Below are 22,137 nucleotides of genomic sequence, written 5' to 3' on the forward strand. Positions count from 1 at the left end.
ACCTTCCAAACTTAGTGCAATTGTTTTCAGAATGTACACCAGAAATAAAGATTTTTTTTTAAAATTACTTTCCATTTTTATTTTTAACGGTTTTTCAAAAATTTAAGTTTAATGTTCCTGTCTCTGGTGTTTGAGTCTGGCAGCTCAGTAATTCAGGTTACAATTTTGCAAAATTTTACATTGCAACAGCAACTATTGTATCAATTCAATCAAAACAGTATCAAAACAGCTGCCTTTAAAGGGGAACTCCGGCTTCTTCATAAATTATGAATACCATAAATGCAATTACAGCTTACAGACAGCATGCAGGAACTACATAACCCACAATGCATTGCACTGCAATGTTCTGTTCCTTATTGAAATCACATGTGCAGGGAATTGTGGGGTTTGGAAGATGCAGACTAAGGACAACTAGATGTTGATACAAAGTAACAGTAGTCAGCCATCTCAGCAAAGTAGTCAGACAGAGCAGGGGGCTAGGCTTATGGAACTGTTCCAAACCATTACAAATCATGAAAAGTCTGCATATTTTTTAATTGATGTATATTGCAAAGTTGCTTGAAATTATGTTTACTTTTCAAAAAGCTTAAGTTATGTTTGTGTGGAGTTCCCCTTTAATGAAACTCAGGGATTCTGCTCAGCAGGGACACAGATAAGAAATGTATCAACTAAATGTTTCAATTTAGAACAGTTTACAGGGTTGATGATCCCCCCCTTCCCAGATCTGCTTTAGAAGGTGAAAAATGACACTTTAAACTTCAATATTAGAAAAAGTGTCACACATAGAAAATGTAAAGTAATTGGAAAAGGTCTTTATTTCTGGTGAACTATCTGAAAACAACTAGCTGTTAAAAGGGGTTGTTCACCTTCAAACACTCTCTGCCCTCTTTATGGGTAATGCAATGCTCCAGGTCTAGTAACCCATAGCAACCAATCGTTTAAAGGACAACTGGTTGCTAAGTCACTGGACCTGCAGCCAACATTATGCCTGTTATGTGAGGAGGGTTGCTGAGAAGGCACGGCCGTTGGGGGCCCTCCAGATCTGGGAGACCCACCATAGATGACAGATTGTACCTGGTTGTGCAGCTCTGTGTGATCTGACTGCAGTTGTTTCAGTTCCCTCATCAGTCTCTTTGCTCGCTCATGGTTATCATACGCTGCTTGTTCCACGGAAATCAGCTGCTTCTGCAAGTTGCTCTTCTCCTGCTTTTCTTCCTGATGGAAAGGATGGAAACAGGAGTAATAATAATCACCCATAATCCAATATATTGCCATAGTCCAATACAGCCTAAGAGAGCCAGCGTCATTCAGAGGAAAGGGAATCAGCTGTAGTAGGCATTTTGACCCCCACAGTTCTCCCTAAGAACTCTTATAGATGCCCATCTGCCTGCAATACCCAGGGTAAAATGTTTCACAGTGTCCCCATCCTACAGGGCTCCGCCCTCTAATCCTATGAACAGGTAGAACATGGGGGCAGGCAGTAAGTACTGTGCCACTATACATACCTGCATGGCTTGCTCATACTCTGCCCTCTGTTTCTTTACGGCATCTTTCAGCAACATGATACGCTTCTCGTCATTTTTCCTCTGTGACGCCAACTGCTCCCGCAGGCGGCTCAGTTCAGTCTTATAAAGCTCCGCCTCCTTCTGCAGCTCCACAAGTTCAGACGCCTTTTCCTGTAACGCCTGCTCTTTTTCCTCCAACTGATGCCCTAGAAACCCCAAACAAAATCCCAAACTGAATTCAAGGAAACCCCAACCTGGACTTTGTTAACAAAACAGTTACAACAAAGGGTGATGGAAGGAATTATCTAGGTTGCAGTAGCAATTCTATCACTCTCACCCCTTAGCCCAATAATAATGAAAGAAAAAAAAGACCAATCGAGTGCTGCACAAGTTACACTGTGGAGGAACAAACTCACTTGTGCTTCGGAGTGTTTCCTCTAGAGCGGTCGACCACTTCTCCTCTTGCTGGAGCTGCAGGGCTCGTTCCTCTAACGCATTTACTTTAGAGTTGAGCATTTCCAAAGAGGTCTTTCTATTGGACAGTTCCCATTCCAGTGTCTGACGGTGCTCCTTTAGTCTGGCGGTGGATTCTTTCAGCTGCTGTTCCCGAATGTCAAACTCTCTCAGAACTTGCTTCAGGAGCTAAAGGCCACACATGAGCCTTATTTAGTACAAAGCCTATGTAGCAGTGGTATACTGATAATACTTCTAGGGGGTAGCCATGACACAAGTTTGGGGGGCTCTCGAGCTTATTTAAAGTTCTACTACAATACATAAGGATTTACCGCATCCTGTCTTTCCATCTCGCCCTCTTTCTCCTCTACTGCCCTTTGGAGGTGGCTCAGCTGCTGCTCTTTCCGGGCCTCTTTGTCTTGGAGTGACTTGTACTTTGCCAAACTTTCCTCAATTCCCGCCTGCAGGAAGGTCTTTTCCCTGAGCATCTCATCACGAGCCCTTGTGGTATTTCTCAGGTCCTGAGGAACAAGCCAAACACCTCTTTAAAGGGGTTGTTCACCTTTGAGTTAACTTTTAGTATGATGGAGAAAGTGATTGATATTCTGAGACAATTTTCAATTTGTTTTATTTTTTTATTATCTGTGGGTTTTAAGTTATTAAGCTTTTTATTCAGCCTCTCTCCAGTTTGCAATTTCAGCCATCTGGTTGCTAGGGTCCAAATTACCCTAGAAACCATGCACTGATTTGAATAAGAGACTGGAATATGAATAGGAGAGGATGTAAATAGAAAGAGGAGTCATAAAATTTTAAATTTCAAAAATGTGTTGCCTAGAAGGGGTCAGTCACCAATTTGAAAGCTGGAAAGAGTCAGAAGAAGAAGGCAAATAATTCAAAAACTATAAAAAAAGAAATAAAGACCAATTGAAAAGGTGCTTAGAATTGGCCATTCTATAACATACTAAAAGTTAACTTAAAGGTGAACCATCCCTTTAAGCAGATACCAAAAGTAACATACAACAGTATAATGTACAGCTGCAGGGGTCATTTGGATCCTGCTGTCATTGGCTGCAGGCAAGAAGAATATACAACTTGCAATGACTTCACGCAGGGAGACTGTACAGATGCAAGGGTCACCTGGATCCTGCTGTATTTTAGCTGTGACTGCAGGCAGGAAAGAAGTGACAGCAGGATCCAAGTGACCCCTGCAGCTGTACATTCTGCCTGTCCGCAGTCAGTGCTTAGTGCCAGCTGAATCAAAGTCACCTTTGAATCTGTACAGTCTCCCTGCCTGAAGTCAATTCTTAGTGTCCACAATATCTGTGACCCCTGCAGCTGTATATTATCCTTGTCTGCAGTCAATGCTTCGTAACAGCAGGATCCAAGTGACCCCAGCAGCTGTACCAGACAGGGAAAATGTACAGCTGCAAGAGTCACCAGTAGCATACTCTCATCAAGCACTCTTAAGACTGCTGCAAGGGTCACTTTGTGACACATCCGCAGAATCAGCAGGAAGATCAGTTCATTACCTGCTCAATTAGCTTCAGCTGCTCCCGGAAATCGTTAAGCTCGTCGTTAAGCAATTTCAACTCATCTGTTCTCTCTGCAAAGGAGAAACATAAAGACAAGGGATTGCTCCAGACCTGCACTCCGTAGAACCAACAATACATGCCTGCCCCGAGTCTAAATCTGCTGCTCTGTGTAGGTGTTTACAGCAGTGACTCACGGAGTGGGTGTGAAAAAGATCAGCATTACATTCCTCCCATTTCTATTCTGCTCCGCATCTCTTGTGTTTTACTGCTGAGGCTCCCACCCGTATGCATCACTACAAATACACAGAGAAGGAATGCTCTGGGCGCACAATAAGCTATACCTTTGTACTATATGGCAGTTCCCACTGAGGTGTTTCCTCTGCTTTACCTTGCACGTGCTGCTGTACCCCATTCCCTTCCTGTCGCAGAGATTCCTTCTGTTTGTTGAGCTGATCCATCTCTTTCTGCAATAGTTTGATCTCAGACTTCAATTTCTCTACGTTGCTGGTGGCCTCTCTGTTATTATTCTCCGTAGCTGAAAGTGCTCTATTAAGGGAAGGAAAAAGTGTTAAAGGGGATATATACCCAACCATAAAACAAAATTGCTCAGGTATAACCCGAGTGCCCTTTTGCTCAGAGAAGAGGAAAGCGCTTACTTTCTAGCCTGGGCAAGCTTCTTCTCTAGCTCCTGCCTACTATCCCCCACACTTGCTTTCTGGCTGGCTAGGGAAGCCACATTCTCTTGAAGGGTGTGCATCTGTGTCATGAGAAGCTCCATTTCCTGGTGGTCTTTCTCTAGCCGCTGTCTCTGCCATTCCACCTCCCCGTGCAGGCGCTGAGAGGTCCGCTGCAAGTTCTCCAGTTCTAATTTGCCCTGTAAAAATGAAAAAAAAAAGTTTTACTCGATTACCTGTACCTGAAGACAGCAGATTCCCTTGGAACCAACTCGTAGCCTTGGTCATGAACCTTTGGATGCCACGCCTGCATATGAAGGCTGTGTTGTTGTGCACTATTTAATGGCTCTGTCCTATGTATTTAAATTATCTCTTTTTGACCTCAGCAACATAAGAACTGCCTAAACTCGTCTTATCCATTGCACTCTAGGCATGTGCCTCTTATGCCTAACCACTAGTTACAGCTCTGCCTACAGGGTGCTGCCCTAAAACAGACATGAGATTTGCTCTTTTTCTTCATACGCTGCATACAGTGCAACCTACCTCTAGAAGTGTTGCCTGTGTCTTCTCCATCTCATCCACCTTCTGGTTGTGCTGGAGTTTCAAACCCTGGAGCTCATTGTTCTCCAGCTGCACCATCTCCAAGACATGTTTCAGCTCTGTAATCATGAAAATATTTAGGTTTAATGCATCTAATGGACGATTTGTGCCCTGGGGAATCCCTAGAAATATTGCAGGGTGACCTGTTACCCCTCATTATATAGGTAACCAGCTAACCATGTTAGGAGGGCCTGAACTAAAGATTTCAAAAGGAAGAGGCAAAACAGACCACAAACAGAGCAAGCATTCTGCCAGTTACTTACCAGACTTGAGCTTATGTATCTGGGAAGCCAATTGTTGGAGGTTATCTTCTTCTTGCAGGACTTCTTGTTTCAATCGCGCCAACTGTGCCTTCTTCTCATTCACTTGGGCATTAAGTTCCCCTTTTTGAACACTTAAATCTTCCAAGAGAGACTTGACTTCCTGCAATAAAATGGCCAGGGTATAAATCTGCAATAATTTAAACATATGCTGCAGTACTAAATTAGTATTCATCAGAACCCATATTCTCCACCATCATACCCTGACAGGTCATAAATCTGAGAATAAGGAAAATTATTTCCATTTCTCAGTCCCGCACATCCCCCACCAGATCTAGATTTTAAATTATGGCTCTCTCTCCCCTACACTACAAATTATTCCCCAATATCTATTCTCCGAGTGCCACAAATCACATTACTTTTATCTCTTGTCTGCAGTCGGCAACATCCAGTTCCCCATCCCGCAAGACGTCATTCAGATCTGCTTTCTTCTGGTCAATGTGATCCTGTAGAAGGTGCAGCTCCTCCTTCTTCTGGCCTAGAAGCCTGTCCATATCCATGATGTCTTGCTGTTGGGCGCATATCTACATGACAAGGCATTGCTAAAAGGGATTGTGGCGGCTCTAATATCACATAGCAAAGTGTGTTCATGTCCATAGCAGTGCACTTTTGGACCTTTTTGTACCAGCAATGCAACATGGTTTTCCACAGTCACTGAGGCTGATGCAAAGTTGCGCCAATGCACACACACTATACTCCACCCAAAACATACCTGCTCGTCTATCCGCTCGAGGACTGCCTTTTTCTCCTGCAGGAGGGCCTCTGCTTCCTTCAGTGTCTGAAGATGATTGGCTTCTTTGGTCACTGCTGCCTGGATGTCATTGTGGAGTTTCTGGAGACTGGAAGTCACAAGGCTAATGAAACACCTTTTATCCTTTGTGTGTAAGTGTAGAAGCCTACTCTGGGCTAAGAAACAACTTACCTATCAGTCATGTGATCAATTTTTTTGCTGAGGGCTTGGAATTCTGAGTCCCTTTCAGACACCACTCTGTTTATTTCCGATAACATGCTCTCTTGTTCTGCTCGGTGCTGCTCCAGGTCGTGAGCGCTCGTTTGCAGGATTCTAAAGTGAATGCGCAGTAGTCTTACATATTCGTTGTAAATGGAGGAAAAAACCTGACTGAACAAGAGGGTATCATATCCCTGGTACCTGAGCTGCTGGTCCGCTTTTACCAGCTGTCTGGCTGTCTCTTGTGCCCGCTTTTCCAGCTCTTCCGCGTCGCTCTCAGTAGTACTCAAGTGCTTCTTTGCTGCATTGTACTTTTCAATGATATCGGTTGTCTGTTGACAAAATAAATAATCAAATAAATGAAGTATTGGAGTGGTCAGGTGTCATGCAGTCAACAATCCCTGCCGGGATGTAGTTGGACTGTGTGTCACAAATGTTAATAAGGTGCTGTTTGTGTCTCATTTCGTCTCAGACCTCGGAATGCTATCATCCTTTTATCGAGGGAAACAAATCATTCCATACCCTTGCACGTGTACTTTGGAGTTCTGCTTCTGCCTCCCCCAGCAGTCGATCTGCTTCTCTGAGTTCTGTCCGTCGCTTTAGGAGAGTCTTTTCTACACACCCTATCTCGTCTTCGATCTCACTGTGGTGCTGCAGGGATTTCTCCAGTTCCAGCTCAGTGATTAGGGTGTCAATGTGCCCGTCATAAACATTTCTGCAACGGAAGCCCCAGAAACTTGAGTAATTTTGCAGAATGATCAGATATCACTGTCTGGTTGGTGAAGCACCACATTAAATATGGTCTGTAGATCTTAATTGGGCAGCTTCAAAGGTGTAGAATAACTTTGTTTGATTTCTAATGGGTTATAGAATGCCCTATTCCTAGCAATTCATCCAAGATGGCTACTCAGTGGTTCAATACTGCAATACCCCAATACATACTTCCTTTTCCGTCTCTTGTCCGAAACCTGCAGCTCTTCCACCTCCTTCCGAAGGATTTCTTTCTGATGCTCGAGGTCATTAATGTCTTCCTGCAGTCGTTCCTTTGACCGTTTCTCTTTGTGCCGGCAAGATTTTAAGTGATCGATAATATCTTCCAAACGGGTCAGCTCATTTTCCTAAAGAAAAAAAAAAAGGATAATTTGGGGAGGCAAATGTCTGGGGATGGAGCAGTGCAACAAAACAGGATACTTGATGTGATGTCCCTGAAGTATAAGAGGGAGAGTAAAGCTACAATGGAGGAACTGGTGTAGGTTAGTAAAGGCTGAATGGATGACTGTAAGTTTGAAAACAGGGGACCCCATGATTTAATAAAATCTTCAGTGTAAAACTGATATATATTCAGGGCTGACACTTTTTTAGAGCAACACCGCTCTATACCATAACTATAACCTACCAGATTGTGATGCGCAGGCACGTTGCAATGAAGGACTCCAGTCGGGATAACAGGGATAGTGAAATGGAGTGGAGGAGGTCCATAGACAGTCTGAGTTCCGACAGGAGGCGGGCCATAAATAACAGTCCCAGGACCAACTGGTCTACCATTGGTGGGAGGCGGAGGTCCATACACCACTGTTCCCTGAGGTGCAGGAGTGCCGTCTGGCAGCACAGTGTAAATAACTGAACCAGCAGGAGGGGCAAAATGGCACTGGGGTGAGACACTGGCATCACTCTCTTCTCCGTCGCCTTCTCCACCATCTGCAGAGAAAAGGAAGCCAATGATTTTACAAAAATCCTCTTTTAGGAAGTTTTGGAGCCATCGAGAGTGGAACATACCTCTGTTGGTGTGCCATCTGCGTGTGCCTTGTCTGAGGGGAGAATAGACCCAATGCCCTACAGCACACCGAGCACACTCATCCCTTTTGTTATGCCTGCCATGACTGCACTTCCGTCTGGCTGGTGAAGATGTCACAGGGTAATGCAGGCCAAGCCCAGAGTCTTTTGTACTCATAGAATCTGGAGCGGATACCTGGACAAAAAATGGGATTAATGAGGGGGGTAGACAAGTGGCACCACTGCATTTGCCCATTGAAACCAATCAGCCATTTATTTTCATCAGTATACTACATTATATAATATAACCAAAAGAGCTGAATGGTTAAATGTAAGACAAGGCTTACATTTGATGGAGATGGCACATAGTACCAGTAGCCCTTTCGTCGGAATGGGTCAGCCATACTGCTGATATAATCGTTCTGGTAGCCAAGCGTGTTTCTTAGAGCCCCAATCTCGTCCAGCAGATTCTCAATCTCACCAATGTTATCTGTAAAAAAATAAAACAAATAAAAATAAAATCCACACGTTGCAATCACCATCAGTATCAACCTACTGCACCTTGGATGAAACTGGTGCAAGGGAAGCGTGGTTTAGTTTGATTGCCGCCACAATGATTTGGGCATGTCCTTTAATCCCATATCAGCAGATTCTACCAATGAGATCTGTCTGGTCATAGAATATCTGGGTACTAGACTATGCTCAGAACATCTGCATGTATCAATAGCAGTAATATCCAAGCTAGTCTCCTTGCCATATTCGGCTATCCCTACCTAATCTGGCATGATCCAGTAAATGTTTAAGGCGGTCCATTTCACCACGCTGCTTTCTCAATGTGTGGTTCAGTTTGTCTATCTCCTGCTGTTGGTAGGTGGAAGTTGCCATACCAGTGTCAGCATGCTGGATTTCTTCCTGGAGCTGAGGAAAAAAGAACAAAGAGGGTGGCTTTGCAAGAATGGCACATAAATCAGGTTTCACTGTAATCATACATACAGTAAAAATGGGAACTTTCACAAATTGTTTGTAAGATTCAGAATATTGACATGCCCTGGTTTTAATAAAGACAACATCTCTGCATATGGTTTAGTCACTGTTTCAATTGAGAGACACAATGGCTGGTAGTCATCCTACATCTCATATGCCAGAAGTGTTAGCGCATAACAGCAATAATTATATACAGAATTGTTCTATCTCTGCTATCAGCTCTGCTCTACTCCGTAAGAGAACTTTGAGTAATTTAGATTCCTAATCAATTCCAGATTAAGGTGATCTGCCACACTCTCTCTTAATACCCATACATATGGGAGGGAGGTATCTTATTGTGCTGTAAATATCTTGCAGTACCGGCATTGCCTTGTACACTAATCTCCACCATTCAGAATCATAAGAAACCCCTAAATCAGATATATAGAATGTTTGGGCTCACTATACCTGTCTCTCTCTCTCTTTCAGAATGTTCTGCAGCAGATCAATCTCTGCTTCTGCTTTGGCGAGATCCCGAGATGCCTGCGCCGCCTGGGTAGAGACATTTTCAGCTTCCTTCATTTCCTTCAGGAAAGAGAAACACTTACATCAGTGTAGCCAACCTATTAGACTTTATTTGCATAGCATCACCATATTCCACAGCACATCATTCCCATAAACCCCTGCCTCACTGGAGCTTACAATCTAAGGTCCCTATTACAGTCACACACACACATACTAAGGGCAGTTTCTCGAGATGGCAAATAAATAAATTCAGTGTAACCCCTAGAGGAAATTTGCCCTTTATAACCCTTATAATTGAAGCAGTGAGTTACCTCCACCCGCTCCTGGTTGATTTTGATTACAGTCCCGTGAAGAGACTGCAGCTGCTCCTTGGCGTTAGACAGTTCGGATGCAGCCAGCTTATCAGAGATTGACACCGCTCTCTTTAGTTCCTGTAGTTCTTTATCCAGAGCCGAAAACTGTTTCTGTGACATGGCATCATCCACTTTTCTCTGAAACAAAACCATCACAACACAGATGCTTGGTAACCCTGTACATACAAGATAGGGGCGCTCTAAATATTGTAAAGGCAGCAGCCTTACCTGATTCTCAATATCCTGAAGTTCAGAGAGAAGCTTCTCACGCTCCTCGTCGGCCTCTACAAGCTGCTGATCTGCCAGGCCCTGGATTTCTTCCATGCTCTTTAGCTTTCCTTTTAGCCGCTGAATTTCATTCTCCAGTTGCCGTACCTTTGCCTCATACTGCCTCTTTAGCGCCAGCATCTAACGTGGCAGAAACAGGAAACAAAATGGTATGACAGAACCGGTTGGCTGATCCCTAACAGCAACAAACATGTTGCAAACCTGTTGCACACAACAATTCCCAGCAGCTGTGAACTCTCAACCATCTTACCTTGGCTTCAGCAGCCTTGTTGCAGGCCCTCTTATACTCTGCCGGGGCTTCCGTGGCTTTCTCCTGCAGGGAGGTTATTTCTTCCTGCAGTCTACGCTGCCTTTCCTGTGCCTCTTTCTTCTCTTCTTGAGACTTGGTGAGGATCTCCTTAAACTGTTTCTGAAGCTCTGCCAGGTTTCTACCCAAGACATCTGTAGGGCTGGTGCACCTTCATTGGATAGGAACACAAAGTCAGTACGCCAGTGAAGTATGACCGTGCAATCTCTATTATTGATCAGCATTATGTCTGTTCATTCTTACCTGATTTCACCAACACCTGTCTGCAATTTGCGTTTCAGTTCAGACACACGGGCGCTGATTTGCTCAGGATGGACCAAGTTATCCACTGCATTGTCCAGCTGGGCTTGGAGATTCTCAACCTGTTCTTTCAAATAACTGTTTTCCCCCTACCAGTCACAAAGAAACATGTGTCCATACAACATGTGACTGCTCAAAACCATTCAAACAAAGCATAGATGGTCTTATGATGTTTATGTGCCCAGCTGCTATTAAATGACTTTCTACGAGACAAGTCACATGAGCAAAAAAGTCATCCCAGGCTGAGCATACATGTAAAATATGCAATCTTTTTGACCAGGTCAGCAATAGAGCAATGACTCCTGGCCGACCTGGCCAAATGAGTGGACCTTTATATGCATGGTCAGCCTGCTTTGGCCACCCAAATGAGTGCAGATGGGTTAACGATTTGGTCAAAAAAGACCAGACTATCTGCTCATATTCTCAGCAACAATAGCTTGGAAATGTAGAGTCCCTGAAATACACTGTAGTAGATTGGGTATTTTTCGAATGTTCTCTCTACAGATTGGTCTCCTCAAGTGAAAATTCTAATTGGCTACAGTTAGAATTAGTGGTGCTAAGAAGTTTCTAGTTCTGTAAATAGCCCTGTGAACATTCTAATGCTGATTGGCTGTGTGTTAGTTGCATCCTTTACCGCTCCCAGGTTGGCTGGATGGAGTGGACGGAAAGCATGACCAGTGTCCTACCTGGAGTTGGTTCAGCTGAGACAATAGCTTCTGGTTATCGTGTTCTGTTTCCTCCAACAACTGTGCCCTCATCTGTGCATTCTCCAGCGCCTGTTTATCCTTTTCCAGCTCGGCTTGCAACGCAGAGCTCTCCATCTGTGTTAGCAGATTGATTAAGTGAAAGCAAATGAACACTAATTATATGGAAAGAACATTGGGTATGAAAGCTTACATGGCTCAGACGTTTCCTCCTCTCCAGTTCCTCCTTTAGCTGCTTGGCCTCAGCATCTCGGGCTTTCAGCTGGGCCTCAAGTTCGGCCTCGTACTCGCTGAGATCTCCCTGAGCTTGGCGCAGGGATTCATTCAGCTCCTGCTGCTCCTGAAGACTGTGTTCAAGCTCTTCAATTTCCTAGGATTGCAAAAAAAAAAAAAAAACCATGAAGAATATGGTTTCCTGGACCTCCCCAGAAGATCATCAAGCCACCCAACATCATCTAGAACAATCAGTTGTACTTCTGTTTCTGACATTAGCTATCCAGTGTGCTATGAATGGAAGTGCAATATTAACTGGCCAAAACTTACTTTTCTCATGCTTTCAGCCTCCAAAGCCACAGCCTCCAGCTGCTTCTTCTCCTCCTCCAACTCCATAATTCTCTGCAGCAACTCTTCCCTTTCTGCATGAAGCTCTCTGCACTCATCTTGTGCCTGCTTGGCTTGGCCTTTCACGCTGTCCAGGTACTCCTGCAGGCCTGCTATGATTCCCTCCAGATCCCTCTTCAGAGCTTCATTGGCTGCTATCTGGCCTGCATGGAACATAAAAGGATAAAGAGATTGGATATGTCTCTCTACTGGGCTAAGAATACTCCTCTTATCTTGCACCTCCCCATATCACTCCTCTTGTATCTCCATGCATTCCTGTCTCCCCCAAGTCTCACATTCACAGCCTTTCCTCACCACCCATATCTCTCATGTCTTAAACCTTCCTCCCTTGCTGCTCCTTACTTCTGGAATTCAATCCTTAAAACAAGTTTGCTCATAGCCAGAGAGATCCCATAAAACTATGGCAGCATATGTATTCCCCTGTACAAAGCACAATTCAGCATGAACAGCCCCCTAAGTTTGCTCATAGTCTGTACAGAGAGATCCCATAAAACTATGGCAGCATAGGTATTCCTCTGTACTAAGCACAATTCAGCAGGAGCAGTCCATAAGTTTGCTCATAGTCTGTACAGAGAGATCCCGTAAAACTATGGCAGCATAGGTATTCCCATGTACTAAGCACAATTCAGCAGGAACAGTCCCCTAAGTTTGCTCATAGTCTGTACAGAGAGATCCCATAAAACTATGGCGCATAGGTATTCCCTGTACTAAGCACAATTCAGAAGGAACAGTCCCCTAAGTTGCTCATAGTCTGTACAGAGAGATACCATAAAACTAAGACAGCATAGGTATTCCCCTGTACTAAGCACAATTCAGAAGGAACAGTCCCCTAAGTTTGCTCATAGTCTGTACAGAGAGATCCCATAAAACTATGGCAGCATAGGTATTTCCCTGTACTAAGCACAATTCAGCAGGAACAGTCCCCTAAGTTTGCTCATAGTCTGTACAGAGAGATCCTATAAAACTATGGCAGTATAGGTGTTCCCCTGTACTAAGCACAATTCAGCAGGAACAGTCCCCTAAGTTTGCTCATAGTCTGTACAGAGAGATCCCATAAAACAATGGCAGCATAGGTATTTCCCTGTACTAAGCACAATTCAGCAGGAACAGTCCCTAAGTTTGCTCATAGTCTGTACAGAGAGATCCCATAAAACAATGACAGCATAGGTATTCCCCTGTACTAAGCACAATTCAGCAGGAACAGTCCCCTAAGTTTGCTCATAGTCTGTACAGAGAGATACCATAAAACTATGACAGCATAGGTATTCCCTGTACTAAGCACAATTCAGCAGGAACAGTCCCCTAAGTTTGCTCATAGTCTGTACAGAGAGATCCTATAAAACTATGGCAGCATAGGTATTCCCTGTACTAAAGCACAATTCAGCAGGAACAGTCCCCTAAGTTTGCTCATAGTCTGTACAGAGAGATCCTATAAAACTATGGCAGCATAGGTATTCCCTGTACTAAGCACAATTCAGCAGGAACAGTCCCCTAAGTTTTCTCATATTCTGTACAGAGAGATACCATAAACCATGTTACTTTAGGTATTCCCCTGTACTGAGCCCATCTCTGCAGACAAATCTGAGGGTATATACTGTACTATATTACAAGGTGGAAACAAGGAAGTGTTACACTTCATTAATTCCAGGAATGTTGTTTTTACCTTCAGCTTGAAATAAATGTTGGACTGATACAGGCTAGTAGGTAAATATGGGATACATTTAAACCTGAAGTAGAAGAAGATTGTTTCCTTCAGCACTCAATTGGGCACTGTTGCAACCTTCTCCTTACTATTGCAGGATTCATTGTGTGGATTATACTCAGGCAGGGAAGGGCTAAATCTCCTACACATACACTTTTACAGGAAACCGCTCTACAGAGGAACCCACGGCTCATTTCCTTTCCGCTGTTTAAATGCATCAACATATCAGATCTGAAGAGCATTACTACCGCTTGTGCAAAAATCTGCCCCATAGTTATTTTTCTAACCAAAAATTGTGGTTACATTAGTGCAGTATGAAATTGTGCTATAGTCGATATGGCAGCTCCCTCCCATATGTATAAATACAAATATACAGAGAAGGAATGTTCTGGGCACACGATAAGCTATACCCTCATACTGTACTGTCTAAGGGAATCAATATGGCACCTCCTCCCATATGTATAAATACAAATATACAGAGAAGGAATGTTCTGGGCACACAATAAGCTATACCCTCATACTGTACTGTCTAAGGGAATCAATATGGCACCTCCTCCCATATGTATAAATACAAATATACAGAGAAGGAATGTTCTGGGCACACAATAAGCTATAGCCTCATACTGTACTGTCTAAGGGAATCAATATGGCACCTCCTCCCATATGTATAAATACAAATATACAGAGAAGGAATGTTCTGGGCACACAATAAGCTGTACCCTCATACTGTACTGTCTAAGGCAGGGATCCCCAACCTTTTGAACCCATGAGCAACATTGAGAAGAAAATGGAGTTGGGGAGCAACACTAGCATGAAAAATTTTCTTGGGGTGCCAAATAAGTGCTGTGATTGGCCACTTGGTCACCCCTGTGTGGTTTGTCAACCTACACTGAGGCTCTGTTTGGCAGTGCACCTGGTTTTTATGCAACCAAAACTTGCCTCCAAGCCAGGAATTCAAAATTAAGCAGCTACTTTGAGGCCACTGGGAGCAACATCCAAGGGGCTGGAGAGCAACATGTTGCTCACGAGCTACTGGTTGGGGATCACTGGTCTTAGGGAATCAATATGGCACCTCCTCCCATATGTATAAATACAAATATACAGAGAATGAATGTTCTGGGCACACAATAAGCCAGGGATCCCCAACCTTTTGAACCCGTAAGCCACATTCAGAAGTAAAAGGAGTTTGGGAGCAACACAAGCATGAAAAATGTTCTTGGGTGCCAAATAAGTGCTGTGATTGGCCATTTGGTAGCCCCTATGTGGATTGTCAACCAACATTGAGGCTCTGTTTGGCAGTGCACCTGGTTTTTATGCAACCAAAACTTGCCTCCAAGTCTGGAATTAAAAAATAATCACCTGCTTTGATGCCACTGGGAGCAACATGCAAGGGGTTGGAGAGCAACATGTTGCTCATGAGCTACTGGTTGGGGATCACTGCAATAAGCTATACAGGCTATTACAGGTTATTTAAAATGAAGCAGTTCTGGCTGAGGATGCTGGGATTTCAGTACTTACCCTCTGTGAGCTGCTGTTCCAGATCCTTGATCTCCTCTGTTTCTTTGGCTATGCGGGAAAGCATATCATCCAGTCTCCCTTCCAGCTGCTTGTAGTTCCTGTCCATCATATCCAGCTGCTGCTCTTTCCCGGCCTTCTGGGCCTTCACGTGGGACTGGGGAGCAAGAAGAGAAGCCTTGAACCCAGCGTGTGTTGCGGCAGCGCAGGTATATATCAGATTCTGATCACTGTGGCCATTGTTGGTTTTATTGAATACTGGGCACAAAGCAATTGCTGCGCTACTGCTGTTCTATTCCAACTAACAAGGAGTTAATCATTAAACCCAAAAGTGTCAATAAACGGGAAAAAAATATGCTGAAATTATAATGAAGTTCGACAGGTGAGAGACACCTGCTATGGTTTATGCAGTTATTTATAGGGGGAACTCCACCCAACGAGAAAGAAAGAAATATTACATTTAAATTTATATATACAGCAAAATTGTTATTGTAAGCAGTACCTGTCTGGCTGTTTATATTCTCTGCACTGGTTACGACTCCTGACACAATGTAGCAGAAGCTAGACATTTAATTTGGTCTTTATTATTTATTGTTTTTGAATTAATTGCCATGTTACTTGAACTCTTTCCAGCTTTCAGAAGGGGGTCACTGACCCCCATCTAAAAACGAATCCCCTGTAAGGCTACAAATGTATTGTTATTGCTACATTTTATTCCTCACCTTTCTATTCATATTCCAGTCTCTTATTCATATCAATGCATGGTTGCTAGGGGACTTTAAACCTTAGCAACTGGATTGCTGAAACCACAAACTGGAGAACTGCTGAATAAAAAGCTAAATAATGCAAAAACCAATAAATTAATAAAAAATGAAAACCAAATGCAAATTGTCTCAGAATATCACTCTCTACACCATACTAACAGTTAACTCAAAGGTGAACAACCCCTTTAAGGGAGAGGGTGCCATCTTGTCGACTGACCGCAATAGGTAACCAATGGGAAATGAGTAGGCGTGTCTATAATAAACTGAAGGTAAATAGCTGCAAGCAGATAGGATCATTATTTTATTTGGCTCCACTTGGGTCCATAGACGATACAGCCACCGCCCTAGTTCTAATAATCATCGGGAACTCGTGCACTTGGATGCAGAGGGGTTTTATTGTGAAAACAATGTAGCGCTTTGTTTTAAAGTGCAGCCACAGCCTGTAGTTTCCCTTTGACATCATGTTAATTTAAAACTCAAACCCTACTTGTGCAGCAGATGCTGAATTCTAGGGAAAAGGCTGTGTGCAACATTCGGGTGCAAACCTCCATGTTTTTTTTACCCACAATCAGTTGGGTCAGTCACAGACCAGAATGAAAAAAAAAAAAGGATAAGGGGCAGATTTATTAAGGGTCGAAGTGAAAATTATTTTATATTTTTTTTGGGTCAAAAAAGAATTCGAATTGTGAATTATCCAAACTCGATTAGAGATTTATTTAGAATTTCGAGATTTATCCTAATCTGACCCTTTAAGAACTCGAATTGACTACTCGCCACCATAAACGTGCTGAGAAATACAAATTGAGTTGTTTTATATTGAATTCGATTCGAGTTTTCGGGTCGATGCAATTCGTCCTAGCTAAGAAAATTAGATTTTACTAATACATTTTGAATTTATGGGAGTTTAAAAAGAGCATGAATTCTAAATTCGACCCTTGATAAATGTGCCTCTTAATGTCCTGATGTAGTCCCGGTAAAGCCAAACTCTCTCTATCTTACAGTCTATAGCGAGCGTGAGCATGTCTGTTTCAAGTCATGTGTCGACACGCAGTGTGCAGATACGCGAGTATTTTATACATGCACATAATAACTTCCCCCATTCGGTAGTGGCTGATATTATCCCACTAGCCAATAATAGGAGTCCCAGCATTAAAAGGGAAATCCGCCCAAAAACTGTTACCGGATAAAACTTCTCAGCAACTTCCCAATTATCTGTTCATTCTCGCTGGCTTTATAGTTCACAGACCTATAAACCTAGGGAGGAATGAAGAATGAGCTGGTATTGGGAAGTTTGCTGAGCATTACAGGGTAAATAACAGTTATCGGGTGGAGTTTCCCTTTAAGAGAAGAGAAAGGAGAAGTTGCAGCCAGACAGTAACAAGTCACGGTACTTACAGATGCCTTGCTTTCTGCCTATGGAGAGACCCCACCCTCATGATTGGGTGCTGATAAGTTTCTGCAGAGGGGCTCCCTCACCCCTGTGCTGCCTGTAGAGAAACTGATGTGTAACTTCCTCATCTGCCCGGTGGGGAAATGATGAAGTCTGAGTGGAGCAGCAGCCCCCCCAGCCAGCCCTCCTTGCTCCACTGCTCTGCTCTTTTGTCGAGGGGAATGTGCAGCTGTGCTTGGTTTGAAATCACAACACAGGAAGCCCCGGCCCCTCGGCCAATCACAGGCAGCTCTGCGGATTCTTGCAACAGGCTGGAACAATGCATGCAGTATGGCAGGACCCCTTGGCTGCCTTCCCAAATTTCACAACACCACTCAGCAGACTTCACTGGGTTCTAACTGAAAGCTCTTCAGCTCTGATAGCAACAGGCTAATCGGTGGCTTGTGATCTCTCCTCTAATTGGTCTCCTAGGACCTCATCCGAGTGTGCAGAGAAGTGTGGAGGTTTAACCTCATTATCTCAGAGTTGGCAAACACAGGGTTGTTACGTCTCAGGCATGTTAACAGGCATGTCACTGGTTAAAAAAATCTTTTTTTAAAGATTTGAAATGAGAGGCAAGCCGTTCTTGTGTATGTCCATACTGCAGACAAGTACAACGAGAAGCAATAAAATTAATAATAAATAAAATATTTTTCTAAGGCCCTGCAGTGTTCCCCTGTGGCTGGAAGTTGCTGCCGGATGAACGACAGGCAATAGAGACGCTTGAAGAGGAAAGATACTTCCCAAGAGACTCTTGTAGCTCAGGAAACCAAAGATGCCAACCTGGATCCATAATAATTCCATACTTTTACCCAAACACTCCTCAATTAAAGCTGATTTCAAGCCTAAGATCCTGGGTGCTCCTGCCATGAGGTTACCAGGGTCAGTAGAGAAGTGGGGGGGGTTATTTGACAAAGGTAAAATTTTAGAGTTTTTTATACCTCAAATGAACTCATAACTCGAATGGAAAAACTTAAATGAGCGAGGTTGGGGTTAACAACTCGAACATCATGAAGGCTATTAACATCTTCAAATGGGTCAAGGGACCTCTGCCAATGACTCCTACATGACCTAGACAGGTTTCAGATGGTGTATTTTTGGATTTGAGCGATTTTAAGGGTCAGGGTATTAATAAATCTCGAAAAATTTGAGTTTTTTTTTAGCCTGAATAACAGGCTGGATTCCAGTGCAAAATTGACAACTAACATTTTTGTGGAGAAACACAAATTGATCCTTAATAAATCTGCTCCTAAGAGACAAATTTCCATTTTAAAAACTATAAATCTAGTGCAGAAAATGCTAATAAACCCCCTAGTTACTTATTTTTAGCTAGAACCTCAGTCATAAAGCAGGACAGGACTGCTGCTTACAATGGGGATCAGATAGGATCTGTGCAGCCACTGGGACAGAATGATCTGTTATACAGATAGCTAGAATCTCAGCTGCCATAAAGCAGGACAGGACTGCTGCTTACAATGGGGATCAGATAGGATCTGTGCAGCCACTGGGACAGAATGATTTGTTATACAGATAGCTAGAATCTCAGCTGCCATAAAGCAGGACAGGACTGCTGCTTACAATGAGGATCAGATAGGATCTGTGCAGCCACTGGGACAGAATGCTCTGTTATACAGATAGCTAGAATCTCAGCTGTCATAAAGCAGGACAGCACTGCTGCTTACAATGGGGATCAGATAGGATCTGTGCAGACACTGGGACAGAATGCTCTGTTATACACATAGCTAGAATCTCAGCTGCCATAAAGCAGGGCAGGACTGCTGCTTTGTAAAAGAAATTAAGAAGGCAAATTGTGTCAGTAAATATACCTATGGAAAGCACTTTTTATACAACTCATTATGTGAAACCTAGCAATGGCATTCCAAATAGTGGAATTCTGTCCTCATTTGCCATCCCTTCTTAAATGTAAGACATTGCGATGTAGCAGAATTACACCTTCAGGCCCAAATTACAGAGCAAGCAATTTACACATTCTGATAAACAGATTACACAGCTGTGCTAGTGGCACAGAATAAACAAAAAAAAATCATGATTTAAAGAACATCCTCCTATTCTCTAATCCAGAATATATTTGGAGAATGCATATTCAATGTATGCTCTGTGACATAAATGTATCCCTGTGGAAGAAAGAACCTCCCTTATCATGCATAAACAAGGCAAATTCCCCAAGGTGTAACTAAAAAAAACACTTTTTTAACCCACCGCAACAGGATTATAACAGCAGCCGCCTCATATTTCCATGGACAGAAAGGGTGCTGCAAGTAACAACCTGCATTGGCTGTATTGGCAATTTCAATGAATCAGTTCAGCCAAGGGGATGTAAAGCTAAAAACACACATTTGTCTAATAAAAGCAAAAAACTTTCTTTTAATTTCCAATAAACAGAAAAAAAATGTCAGCGCTTGCACAGTTATTTGCAAATGTGATTCCAGGTTCTGACTCTTGAAACAATGTAGCAAAAGCAAGTTCTCTTCCAGTAAAGACTAATTGCTACCGTGTCCTGCATAGTTCTTAAAGGAACAACCAAAAAAAAAAAATTACACTACAATGTAGTGTTGCCCTGCACTGGTAAAATCCATATGTTTGCTTCAGAAAGACTACTATAGTTTATATAAACAAGCTGCTGTGTAGCCATGGGGGCAGCCATTCAAGCACAGGATACACAGTAGATGACAGATAAGTACTACTATAGTTTATATAAACAAGCTTCTGTGTAGCCATGGGGGCAGCCATTAAAGCACAGGATACACAGTAGATAACATGTATCCATTTGCTGTGATCTACAATTAACACAAGCCCATTGCTCTTATAGGCTATCATGGAAGGCTGGGAGTTGTAGTCCCTGGCTGCTGCAGAAGCACAAGCCTATCAGCCCACTCTAACCCTACAAACACAAGAAGGTTTGTTTATACGGAGTCATACGCAGCAGTGGAATGTCTCAGTACATCAGTGAAGCACTCACATGTCTGGGGTCCTGAGGGCTGAGAGATGCCAGATGCTTTTCAAGGTCTTCGATCTCCCTGTGCTTCTTGTCCATCTCCCTGCGCTGCCATTCCATCTGCTTCTCCAGTTCTACAGCCTCCTGGCGCAGTTGGTTTAGCAGTTGGATCTTACCGCTTAGCTGCTGTCGCAGTCTCTCCTTCTCGGCCTCCGAAATCTTAACACAAGTAAAACAAAATGACATCCATGTTCATTCACATGAGCAGTCTAGAAAGCAGGCCAGTAACTAGTGGGTGGTGAAACCAACCACAGATCTGCCCATTCGTGTGTGAGAATAAGTCCTTGTTTTACTGAACAGGTCTCATCTGGAAGGAGGGGGAGTGGACAAATGTGTATGTGAGTATTTGACTCAAACAAAAGCAAAACAAAAATAAATATGCAAGTTTTGCAATTGGCATAAATTTCTTATTCTCTTCCGGTTTTATGATAGTAGCAGTTTTACACTGCAGCTTGTCAATAGCAGCACTCCTGAGCACTGTGCACAGCCAACATTTGTTTAAGTGACTGATGAATAAAATGCTGGAAAAAATAATCCTCACCTAAAAACAGAACATGGGACTGTAAATTGATTTACTGCACTCAGTACCCCAAAGAGTACACATAAGGGTAAAATTAACCAAGAGTCTCTCAAACATACCTTTTTTTGGGCCACTGCATCTTCCAGTTCTTTCAGTTCCTCTGTTGCTTTTAAAATCTGCTTTTCGGCACTAATAATTTCGTGTTGCAGATCTACTAATTTCCCTTGAGCTGCCAAAAAAGTAAACACATAACCGCTATTAGCCAATTGCTGATCATAAGTAGCTTATTGCCACACAGTTTCCTTCCAACCGTGCATTCTAAAATGACCGCTATGGGAAACAATATTTAATACTTACCAATCAAATTACACTTTTTTAAAGGAAACATTGAGCCTTTTTAACCAATCAATGCAGCATTGCTCAGAGCACTTTATAATTTATTTCTAGTTTTCATAATATTAGCAATTTTCACACTGCTATTATTATGAATTTGGAACAGAGCAACCTGCTGTTCAGTTTGTCCAGCATGACCGCTGTCATTAGTACATTAAGTTAGTGGAATAAAGTATTGTGATATTGGTCCTGCCCATATCAATCATAGGCTGTCATTAAAAGAGAATTATTACCCGCCTGGATGTTTTTCTCTTTGTCTCCCAGTTCCACATTGAGCGCTGTATTAATCCTGGCCTGGATCTGCTGGTTCCTTATCTGATTGTCCTCATCAGGCTCAATCTTCCCAATCTGCAATGGCTGAGCACGATTCGCTATGAAGCTTTCTCGGGCATAAGCGTTCCTTTTGTATCTGGCTTTGCCAATGTAAGGACTTTCTTCAGGTACGTCTTCCATTTCCACATTCTTACAGACAAAATTTACTCATTAATTGCACTGAGCTTAGCGAGGACATTTGATTTGACAAACCAATAGCTGCTAAAACATGCATGGTACATCAAAGAACAATAAAAAATATATATATTTGATATTTGGTGCCTTCAGTAACGTCATCTCTGATGTGAGATACATAAGATACAGTAGGACAACAGTAATGCGGCTCTTTCTAATTGTGATGCCCTTACCCCTGATTCAAAGTATCCCAATGGCTCGAATTTGGCATCGATCTTATAGAAAGCCAGTTCCTGCTCAAGCTCGTACTGTTTTTGGCATGCCCTTGTTAACTCAATCGTCTTCTGCTTCAGCTTAAAAAAAAAAAAAAAATCAAAAAGTTAGGACGGTTAATAGAATAATAGAACGGCCTTTAAAAGGATACTGAACTACATTCTGTGTGTGTATTAAAGAGCACCATATAACAGACTGATTTATATTCACA

At 42.8% G+C, this 22,137-nt stretch overlaps 1 protein-coding gene across 5 annotated transcripts in view; it reads right to left on the reverse strand.

Annotated features, from left to right (window-relative positions):
* The window catches only part of cntrl.L (centriolin L homeolog), a 40,460-nt gene that overhangs the window by 2,872 nt on the left and 15,451 nt on the right, over window positions 1-22,137 (reverse strand). For 4 of the 5 annotated variants that reach the window (XM_018229520.2, XM_018229519.2, XM_041572383.1 and 1 more), the window contains 32 exons: window positions 21,887-22,006; window positions 21,440-21,668; window positions 20,933-21,042; window positions 20,258-20,452; window positions 15,088-15,241; window positions 11,790-12,010; window positions 11,440-11,616; window positions 11,229-11,363; window positions 10,486-10,631; window positions 10,186-10,393; window positions 9,876-10,055; window positions 9,606-9,785; window positions 9,238-9,354; window positions 8,580-8,724; window positions 8,154-8,296; window positions 7,810-8,002; window positions 7,430-7,731; window positions 6,976-7,151; window positions 6,556-6,748; window positions 6,235-6,365; window positions 6,007-6,147; window positions 5,797-5,923; window positions 5,444-5,608; window positions 5,028-5,187; window positions 4,708-4,823; window positions 4,147-4,364; window positions 3,879-4,036; window positions 3,488-3,561; window positions 2,291-2,479; window positions 1,922-2,147; window positions 1,506-1,711; window positions 1,075-1,215 (listed from right to left, as the gene is read on the reverse strand). In XM_018229520.2, the coding sequence (XP_018085009.1) occupies window positions 1,075-1,215; window positions 1,506-1,711; window positions 1,922-2,147; window positions 2,291-2,479; window positions 3,488-3,561; window positions 3,879-4,036; window positions 4,147-4,364; window positions 4,708-4,823; window positions 5,028-5,187; window positions 5,444-5,608; window positions 5,797-5,923; window positions 6,007-6,147; window positions 6,235-6,365; window positions 6,556-6,748; window positions 6,976-7,151; window positions 7,430-7,731; window positions 7,810-8,002; window positions 8,154-8,296; window positions 8,580-8,724; window positions 9,238-9,354; window positions 9,606-9,785; window positions 9,876-10,055; window positions 10,186-10,393; window positions 10,486-10,631; window positions 11,229-11,363; window positions 11,440-11,616; window positions 11,790-12,010; window positions 15,088-15,241; window positions 20,258-20,452; window positions 20,933-21,042; window positions 21,440-21,668; window positions 21,887-22,006 (5,376 nt within the window). Of the gene's footprint in view, window positions 1-1,074; window positions 1,216-1,505; window positions 1,712-1,921; window positions 2,148-2,290; window positions 2,480-3,487; window positions 3,562-3,878; window positions 4,037-4,146; window positions 4,365-4,707; window positions 4,824-5,027; window positions 5,188-5,443; window positions 5,609-5,796; window positions 5,924-6,006; window positions 6,148-6,234; window positions 6,366-6,555; window positions 6,749-6,975; window positions 7,152-7,429; window positions 7,732-7,809; window positions 8,003-8,153; window positions 8,297-8,579; window positions 8,725-9,237; window positions 9,355-9,605; window positions 9,786-9,875; window positions 10,056-10,185; window positions 10,394-10,485; window positions 10,632-11,228; window positions 11,364-11,439; window positions 11,617-11,789; window positions 12,011-15,087; window positions 15,242-20,257; window positions 20,456-20,932; window positions 21,043-21,439; window positions 21,669-21,886; window positions 22,007-22,137 lie in introns of those variants that run through there. The other variant, XM_041572385.1, reaches the window with a different exon arrangement.

The sequence above is a fragment of the Xenopus laevis genome, chromosome 8L (assembly GCF_017654675.1).
Source record: "Xenopus laevis strain J_2021 chromosome 8L, Xenopus_laevis_v10.1, whole genome shotgun sequence".
NCBI classification, from domain to species: domain Eukaryota; kingdom Metazoa; phylum Chordata; class Amphibia; order Anura; family Pipidae; genus Xenopus; species Xenopus laevis.